We start from the raw sequence: 10,531 nt of genomic DNA on the forward strand, positions 1-10,531 counted from the left end.
ACTCACCATCCCTAATTGGGGACTTAATGGTGTTTCAGCCCGTGATACTTCATTTGAGGTCTTAGGCACTTATGTTGGGAAGCTGTGTTTTTCTGGGAAAGTGAGAGGGAAAGACTGAGCTGCTACAAAAACAGCTACCCCATTTCTTAACCGGAGGTCAGTATGTGTGACAATTAATCGCTTTCATAAAGAAGGCCCCAAAGAGAATCAAGTTATTGATGTAGAAAGACTTTAACACAATATGTCTCCACTAAACCTTTATTGAAATCTGATACAACACAAGACATATTTCTGCAAAAATATACCCCCAATCTTCATAAGGAATCTGCGATTAAATAGGTTACAACACAATGGAAAACTAGAATAATAATATGGGATCTTTTAATTTTTATATCATGCAGGTATATATTAGAAACTTAAAATAGTGCATATAAAGAATCCCTAAGTGTGGACTAGCTCATTCAGATCAGCGAGCTTACAGTTGAAACATCACTGATGGTCACAAACATCAAACTAAATCAACATAGAAGTTATTGTTCCAAATGTCAGATTTTCCCTCTAATGTTCAGTTTCTTAACATGTTTTCAGCAAAATGTGGACACATTTGAACATGCACACTGTTTGCTAGATTTTTTATTTTTGTAGCATCCATCTTCTAAACGCTTCTTTTGGGTCTTTCCGTCTGTCCGTCAGTCTGCGGATCTCCCTGGAAAGCAAAGAATAAACCATGTAAATGTTCAGCGAAGGTGGTCGACGTGTGTTGAAGAGAACGAATGAACACACTTCTCACCAGGACAGAGAAAGCCCCCGAACGATTTGAGTTCCCTCTCTTTGAAGGATCGAGCTTCACCTGTCGCTTTGCTCGAGTCACCTGGAAGTGAAATAAAAAAACAGAAGAGGAGTTATTATGATAGTTTATGTGGCATGATGTCAAAAAGCCATTTTAACAAACACATTATTCTTATGCGTGGACTGAACTGATCAAATAAAAAAGCCCTGTAAGTCTGACTACACATCTGGCCCACTGACTGTAAACAAGGATACAGTAGATGACATGTCCCCTCCACCGGCCATTGTATTAAGGTGAAGACAAAAAACCTCCTAAACAGGCACTGACAGGTCACACATTTGGAGCCTGAGTCTGCGCAGTTGAGGTTGGTTGGGCTGCAATCTCGACGTCCACCCTTTGCTACAACAGAAGCACATATTTACCTAACCAATAAAACTTCTAAGATACCGCACACAGTACAGTCTACATTAGACAGAGTTTTGTGTGTCAGTTTGAAGCAGATAAACACAGTTATGGAAACTTTAAAGACCCTTGTGTTAGTATTCTTTATCCTCGCGCCATTCCTCTTCCACTCTGCTCATCCAGTGCACACTGGCCCAGGAGCCGCGTTTGTCGACAGAGCTATCAAGGTGGCGATAGCTCAGATTGTAGGAAACTTGGGTTGGGTACCAGAGGGTTGCTGATTCAAGTCCCATTGTAAACCAAATTTGGCAATTGGGCTTGTAGCATGAGGGCTGCCAGTTCACTTCCTGAGTACTGCAGAAGTGCGTTTGAGCAGAACCCCCCAACTGCTCCGGGCGCTATTTTTCTGTGCAGTAACTCACTCTGACATCTCTCCATTAGTGCATGTCCATAGGGTTCAGTTTGTGCACATGTGTGGATTAGTGTTTTGAGTGCGACCTCCATATACAGAAGCTGGCGGCCCGTGTTCCAATCCGACCAATGGCTCCTTTCCCGTATGTCATTCCTACTCTCTCTCTCTCCCTGATTTCTCACTCCATCCACTGTCCAGTCTCTACAATAAAGTCATAAATAGCCCATAAAAAATATTTAGAAAAACAAATACAATTCTCTGGAGTCCTATTGATGGCCGCCATGCTGAAAATGCTCTCTCAACGCAGACTCAGAGCTGGAGCTGAGAGCCTCTTGACAATCAGGACTTATTTTGTCTAACACTTATCCTTCATTAAATCAAAACTGATAATTTATCAAAAAACTCACCACCCGTACAGTGTGTTGCTGATTGAAACATGAGCTGACATGAAACGTGTTAATTTCTGCTGGCTTTTTTGACTGGATGTATTAATGACTTCCAATGCTTGTGCAGCCAGCGTCAAGTGGACACTTGACGAACTAAAGGATTTTGCCCTTCCGGCTTCATTTTTCAACACCGGATGTTGCTGCTTGGTCTGACCCATGTCCCATCTGTTAACAAGGAGGAGACAGAACTTATGGCCTACATTGCAGCCAGTCAGTGGGGCTAACTCCAAATGTTTTGGCTTCACTTTTGAGGAGCTGTCATGCTGTCTATATTTTTATACAGTCTATGATCCAGCCTTTTTGCCCCAGCTGTTTTATCATCTAAGGGGTTGCCATGGAGACTCACCTGTAGGGGGTTAGCTTTCTTGTCGTTGCTAAGGAGGGAGAAGGAGCCAACGCGGGATTTACGTTTGTTCTTTTTCTTTGTTGCAGCTTGAGTCAAGTGTCGTCTGGACCTATCAGCCTTTGAGACAAGGCACAGGGGTAAGCAGATACATTCATACATACTGTGCTCAAATTGAAACTGAATCCATTCTAATATTCTTCGAATTTGAATGCTCTCAAATCATGCTTATTATCTATCTAATATAGAAATAATGTTTCTGTGGATCATTCCTGTTTTTAAAGCAAACACAGATGATTCAGTATGACTAGAACTTTACTGGATTGTGAACCAGTCACCACCTCCCCCACATGTGGCTTTCTGATCACTCTGACTCCTGTGTGACTAACCAGATTGGTTTACCTGGATGAGAGTGTTTGGGAAGCCTTTGACAGAGACAGCCCCGGGAAGGCTGGAGTGGCTCAGGTGGGTGGGACCCCTCCTCTCCTGCTGTCTCTTACGTCTGAACAAAACCTATAACGATGAGACAGTCAGAGCCACATCCACATCCACACAGAGATACAGCAGCTCCTGCATGTTTCCTGGTATGCTGCATCAAGTCTTATATGAGAATAATATTCTAGTGTTCGTCTATTCTGCTCTTTTTTCCCCCATCACTGCTGCTCTGTACTGGCCCTGTCACGTCCAGTCTCTAAAATGTAATTGCAGTCAAACTCCAAATAATGGAGAGGAAATGGCAAAATAATTTTTGTCAGCATCCCCCCATTACTGCATTCCTCATTTATCTGCACATACACTAAGCACTGCCATTGATCCACTTGTTTTCCTTATTAATGTACTGCCACATGGAGGAACAACCCTTTTTCCATTTGCCAATTAGGGCTTTATGATCAAATTTATAACAGTACCACAGGGCTTAGAGTTCAATCAATGCCCTTTTTTTTTGCTCCGAAGTTATATAAGTGTGGAAATAAAAACACGGCTTCCAGTACTGAATAATGACTTCCTGCTCTTTCTCTTTTTCTGCTCTGTTGCAAACAACAACTACATTATAGCCACAAAATATCTGCATTGCAATCATTTGTGATGCAATTAGATGGACTTACAGAGATTGATGTCGACCTATGTTTGGATGACTGCCTTAATTTTCATTGTGGATGGAACTCATGAAATATCTCCAGATTCATTGTGGTAACAGCCATCCAGTTATGAGTATGAGTATTGCACAAGTTACCATCTAACTTGTGCGCGCAAGTTAATATCTTGTGTGCTCAACATAATTATCTTGTCCGACAACATAACAACTTGTGCACCCAAGATAATAGATACTATACTGCAGATTTTTTTGTAACTTTTTCGGACCTCAGGGGCTCTTTAGATTTCTTTCTTCTCTTTCTCTCAAGATTTTTAAAACCGTCTTTTGCAGTTTAAAGGCAACCACATACAATCTAAATGTTTAATTCATAGTTGTCCTGGGATGTTTTTTTTCCTTATCTTTGCCGTGCTGTGACCATGCATCCAAATCCTTCAAAGTTAGACCTGCTTCAGACCGAGCACAAGGTGGTGACACTTACCTGTCCATCAGTCAAGGGCAGCTCCCTCTGCTGCTTCTGATCATCATACTGCAAAGGAGAAAAAGAGAGGGTCAAGTGTCATCACAATTGCATTTATTTTTTCCAAGAGGGTTTATATTCAAGACCGAAATCCCTACCCTTTAGCACAATTTTATTCATTAGCCTCTACGGGACCCAGCGAAAACAACACCTGCTCCTGTCCAATAATGGTCCTAATCAATATAAAAACTTGACTAAAACAATTCTTCGACACTAAAGTCACTGAACATGGCACCATTTCTGGATGGAAACCGGAAATGTTGTTTCGGGCAAGTTTAATTAAACTGAGCTGCATGCTTTGTAAGTGTGAGTATGTGTTTATGTGTATGCGTGAGATATTTAACCAAATTCAGCCTCTTTTAAAACCTGCCACAATCCATCTGGCTTTCTGCTTTTGTGCACATAATGTCTTGCAGAGTCCCATGAATGATTCCATTAATTTATTCCACTTCATTATAAACACAAGTGACCTTGGTGGAAAACTTCAAAACACAAGTGAACTACACTAAATGCAGCCTCTTTAAAGATGCTTCATCGTGTATTAGTTAGCAGTCACCACATTAGAAGCTTCAAATTGCTCATGCTGTAATTATAATACAAATAGCTGCTGCAGAGAAACACATATGTGGCACATAGTCCCTCGGATGGAGAAGAATGCCCAATGAAAAGTCTTTCATGTGTGGGTGAAAATCCTCAACTCCTGCAGCTGTCCGATCCGTTGACCAGATGAGGGAGATTACTTTGGACACAACATGAGGATTGTCCGCAGACAAGCGCTAACCACGAGTTTAAAGTATAACAGGCGGCTGCCACATGAAAAGCCAAAAAAGGGAGCAGAAAGATTTTGTTCCACAGACGGGGTATATTTTCAGTGTGGTGTCAGTATGGCTGTAAAAACCATCACAATGAGACTTTGTTTCTGTTAGAAAAATAAATGATATGTCTCCACAGGTCAGGGTTAGACTGTACACGTCTCCAGCCAGCCTGTAATGCAATTGACCACTATTATCGTCACAGCAAAAACTCTTTTCCAAGGAGTCAGAGTGAAGTCACATTCCTCCAGAGTGGCTGGCTTCCTTTGACCCAAGCTTCTGTAAAAACACTGACCAGCACTTGTCTGAACCAAATCACTTTAAAATTTGAGTCATTTTAACCTATCCTCAAAATACAAACTGTGAGAAATTATTATAAATCTTAAAAACAACAAAAAATTAATCTTGTATTATTTGCTGTTTTAAATCTATGCCATCCAACCAGAGAAAAAGTTAATCAACCAAGACTGGCTTGTACAAAACATTTCAGACAGATATGTCCAAACCTGTAAGAAAAAACATTTTAATTTGTACTTATTTTCACATTTTTAGACACACAGCTTTCTTCAAATACGAATCACATTGCCTAAATATAACTTTAGAGCTTTAATTCCACTATTTTGAAAAAGACAAAGCATTCAACAGGCTGATAATTCAGATTTTCTTTTCACTAACAGAAGTGTCGGTTATTATGTATTAGGTAGTTTCTATCCAGCAAACAACATTTAAAAAGACTTAAACAGACGTCACTCACCCCTGAAATGTCACATCAGCACTGATGATGACTGACGCATAATAGACACCTTGGTCGATGCTGTCAATCCCTAACTATCACATCCAGAGGTGTGTCTCTTACCTGTCCGTCTGCGGTCTGTCCGCTGACACACAGCTCTCCCTGTGTTGATCCTGAGCAGTCGAGGGCATGTGACAGCAGGCTCGCTTGCAGGCACAGCACGCACAGCCAGATAGTAAACCCCATGATCCAGGCAGGAACTCGAGTGTTCCCTGCCCCTGTCAGCTCTCAGCTTTATATGCTCGGCTCTGCTAATGGGGACCAGATGCAGGGGAACGGGAGGCCATGCCAGCTTCACACAGACAAACAGCCCACCACAATTCTGCTCTCTGCGCCAGCCAGTGGCCTGCGGTCCTGCAGAAACATGTCAGACATGTAGAGGGGCCTCCCCTTTAAAGACTCCCCCACCTACCCAAAGAGGAGTATAAAGGACATTTTCCACTTATGCCTGCACTGTAGCTCCAGCCAAAGTGTGTGTGTGTTTAAGAGTGTGTAAATAAGAGAGCAGAGACATAGAAGAGTTACTTGCGTTGTCAAACCTCTCTACACAACACATGAAAAATTGGTGGTTTGGTTCTTGTAATGTCTTGAAGAAATGTTGGATTACGCAGCGATTTGTCTCCTTTCCTGGTTCTTTCAAAATGTGTACATACACAGGCTGTTTATACAGTTCCAAACACTTCAGAAAGCCTTTTAGAATTACTGTAATTACTCTTCTCAGTGGAATATACAGCAGCTATCAACACTGCTAATTCATCTCGCAGTTTGTAGACTTCAGCTGAATAAGCTTTGACAAAAGAGATGAAATCCTGACTGTCAGATGTGGATAAGAAACACGAATGGTTTCTTATGTTATGAGGGAAACTGTTGAAGAAAAAACATAAATAAATAAAGAGACTTTGTTCATTTTCTATAAAATGTACAGTATGTTTTACATTATCTTGAAAGCATATTGAGGGTCGTAAATGTACCGCTGTGGGAGCTTATATGGTCTGTAAAACACAGCACACCATAAAGAAGGCATCTCCTGATGGGGTGAGTTAAACATGAATAGACACCCTGTCTCAAGGTGTATTACAGGATGGAAAGAGTGAGTTGGAGAGGGAGAGACGAGAATCCAGTCTTATAGCCTCAGGCTCTGGGTTACAGAGGCAATGTTTCCCGTCAGGACTGGAAATGAACACTGCTGTGAAAATTGCAAAATTAAAGTTAAGTTTCATTTCCGGTCCAAGCGCATATACCACTTTCCTGTCCTCAAGCGTATCAGTGACTGCATTTGTCAAGTCTGAAAATTTCCCAGTGAGTCACAGTTTGAGTACAAAAAATGAAAGATTAATTTAAAGGCTCCCCCCTTTACTCTGAAATCTGTTCAACACTATTTTGAGAACTGTTGAGGTTCAGTGAGACCAACGGCTAGACGGCTGCAAGCTAACATGAATTATTGGATGGGATATTTAGTCAGGAAATGAAAGAAGGGAAGAGTGAAAAAGACCTCTGAAACCAACATTGCTATACTTGGCAACCAATGCAAAATGGGCTCAAGTCTACAAATGGACAAACATAAATGTAGCTTTTAAGTGTTATTTCTACTGAGATTCACCATCTGTGTCTATAGTTTAAGAAAACATCAGAACATTTCCTGTAAGATGTGTTGAAATCATGTACAAGTTTAAATGAAAGATTAGTTAGTTAGGGATCTGGTTTTGGTTGACACATGACGTTTCGGGGCAGGGATTGGATGTATTTCCCCCCAGCCAATGACAGCACAGGTGAATTGGGTTTGGATACAAGTCAGTGATTGGATAGCATTCAAACCGGCGAAGATTGTGACGGGGATTTAGCGGCAAAGAAATGAAATTGTGATCATACGGGGTATGCCATGCGAAAAGGGGGAGCCTTGGGGTTGACTTTTACCAACAGTTGTAGAATTGGCCTGCTTTCTACTGGACAGGTAGGTGCCAGACAGCAGGGGTTAGCTTGTGCTAGCTTGCTAAATTATTGGCTTTTCCATTACAAAAATGTAAGCTAGTAGTGTAGGCACAAGCAAACAAACACACTAATTCCTGATGTGGGCGTGCACTTCTGGCCAATTTGAATGTTGTGTTTACAAGCTGCATCAAACATTTCCACTGATTCTACCTTTTAGCTCTCACAAACCGCAATGTGGCCATGTAAAGGTATAACAATCAGAGCAAGAGGGACTTATTTTATATCCCAAATCCTTATTAATAATCGACCTTGCATCGAGCTGTTGCATATATGACTGTATTCTGCCATTTTAGTGAACAATGAGACATTATTTATGTGGGAAGCAAATGATAACACGATGAGCCTGTTCTATAGTTATCATTCCACAGAAATGCTTTGTGGCTAATGGAGGGTAGTAACAGTGTATGTAGGCCTTTGTGTTTACGGCTTATTTTATCAATAAACCACTTTATTTTACGTTGACCAGCATGTTGTTCATTGCAAATGTATCTTTGTTTATGTTGGCGTCTTCTTTTCATTGCTAATCGCTGTCTATAAACGCCGGAAGAGGAGGAGGACGAGAAGGAAGATACGTTTCTGAATTCCAAAATCCACACAGCTCCTCAATAACGTTTGCAATGTGCAACATAGAGGTATAACGGGGAACAACATACTGCACAGAGCCACATTTAGTATTCCGCTTCCCTGCCTCCCTATGGGAAGTGTCATTATTCAGCACTTCTGCTTTGAGCTGCTGCCAATGTGTTTGACGATCAGACTCTACGACTAGCAGCTGTTGAACTTACATACTTACTTTCTGCTCTGATCAAAGATGACAAGACAGATAATTTGTGACACATAAAAACCCACAGAGATGTTTTTGTCTGACTGTGAGCGTAAGAAAAGAGCTCGTTCACAGCAGGATGACAGAGGAGAGAAAACAGGAAATCTAACTTAAGACAAAACATCTGGATTAGGAGATGTGACACATCAAGTGATGGATGTTTTGGATTAGGTAAGTGAAACAATGACTGTCTCATTTCCACATTGGTTAAAGGGTGAGCTCACCCACATAAAAAAAGAAAGCAATGAATCTTTCATAGTATCATCTACTGTTTTTTTTGACAAGATTTTAAGGAATCTGCTTCAGAAAAAAGACCTCCACAACAATACTACAGAAGGAAAGGAAAATAGTTAATGTGGCTGAAAACATTTTCAAAGTTCAACAAGATTAGTTCTTTTATTTTTTCAGAAACAATGTTCCTATTACTCTGCACAATCCACAACCTCTCTTTGAACCTTTGTACATAAGAACTACTTTTTGGCACAAGGTTGTTCATATGAAAGCTATTTACATAATGGGGAAAGTTAAAATATTTGTTATGTTGAAATGGATGCTCTAACCCTGCTTCCTTGCAGCTCTAGCCAAGTAAGTAAGTAAGTAAGAACATTTTATTTATATAGCATTTTTCACAGACAAAGATGACAAAGTGCTTTACAGCAACAAAATATAACATCATAAAAACAGGAAAAAACGAGTAGTTCATGGACTGACATTGTAAAGTCAGGCTATGACCAGGAACAATAATTGGCACAGAAATAGGTAGACTGTGAGGACATCAGTGAGCATAGCTTAGCTTAGCATAAAGATCAGAAATAGCTGGCCTTTTCCTAGGACAACTAGCTGTTTCACTTGCATGCTCCCAGTCTGACCACTAAGCTAAGCTTATTGGTCGCTAGCTTATTAAACAAGAGGACATGCATTTATTCTACCCTCTGCATGAGAATAAATAAGCCAATGTCCTGAAGTGTAAAGCCAATTGACCGACTGGCTGACGTAACAGTCGTTTAGCCTCCTTGTGCATAAATGCATGATCCTCTTTAGGCCTCCAAACAAAACTCAATCATGCTCAAAATAGCATTTTCTTATCATGTCTTTATGTAAATCTATGCAGATACAACATGTGAGAGATTAAAGGAACTCCCAAGTTCAGGAGGCAATGTGTGTATACTTAATGTTAGGTCATGTAGATAATAGCCTCAAGCTGAGAAATGGCAGACTGAACCTCATGCCCCCTCTTCTTGGTACAGCTGGACAGGCTTATAGGTCTGATTGTAAATCAATACTCCTCTCCAGAACACTGTCGTCTTCTTCTTCTTAGTCTTCTTCTTATGCGGCTGCTTTGGTAACGGCTTTGTGAAAGAAGCAAAGCTTTCAATCCTCTCACGTGGAAGCCAAGGACAAGGCTGAGGAAAAGCATTACGTCTGTGCTTCAATTTGTGTATTTGTCATTGAACAATGAGGGGTTATTGTCTGGCCTTTTATCATTAACTTTCACTTTATATGTCTCTGGCTGTTTGAGCATTAGTTTGCTCACACCAAACAACACTCATTTGACTCAAAGTCAATCTTAAATAAATCATCACTTACCAAGAACTATTTGTCTTTAATCTCACATTTTTACACAGTGGTATTTCACTGATGAAAAAAAACCCGTCAGCAATCAAAGGATTCATTTTCACACATCAGATTAAGTGCAGCTTTATTCCAAATGGAATCATTTAGATGCACTATCAGTTCAGACTTCAGAGATACCAGACAGGGAAATATTTAGTCAGACGATAATCAATTTCATGGTGACACACTGTGGTTTTGGGCTATGTGGAAATTTGACATCTCAAATGAGTCAATACACCAACATATGAGGTGGTTTTAAAATAGAGTGGAACTTATCCACTCCACAGTTACAAGAAAATAGGCCATGTGCATGATAACACCTTCCATTTTTGCGTCAGTTTTGATCTGTGTGCTTGTCGTTTACAATGTGAAAACGTATAGACAGAGTACATCAGAATATAACACAAAATTGTAAAGAGCTTTTATTGACAATGAACTCCTCTACATACATTTTACCCATACACACCCTATCAGTAAAAAGTACAAATATAATC

General features: G+C 40.4%; 1 protein-coding gene across 1 annotated transcript; it reads right to left on the reverse strand.

Moving 5' to 3' along the window:
* Window positions 1–244: 244 nt before the first annotated feature.
* si:dkey-12l12.1 (uncharacterized) lies at window positions 245–5,934 on the reverse strand. The gene is made up of 6 exons (XM_065949124.1): window positions 5,675–5,934; window positions 3,968–4,015; window positions 2,796–2,906; window positions 2,397–2,513; window positions 791–871; window positions 245–706 (listed from the first exon to the last, which is right to left on the reverse strand). Exons 1-6 carry the CDS (start codon window positions 5,795–5,797, stop codon window positions 656–658), a joined length of 531 nt encoding a protein of 176 aa, XP_065805196.1. The 5' UTR covers window positions 5,798–5,934; the 3' UTR covers window positions 245–655.
* Between the last annotated feature and the right edge of the window lie 4,597 nt (window positions 5,935–10,531).

This window comes from Labrus bergylta, chromosome 20 (assembly GCF_963930695.1).
Source record: "Labrus bergylta chromosome 20, fLabBer1.1, whole genome shotgun sequence".
In the NCBI taxonomy this organism is placed as follows: domain Eukaryota; kingdom Metazoa; phylum Chordata; class Actinopteri; order Labriformes; family Labridae; genus Labrus; species Labrus bergylta.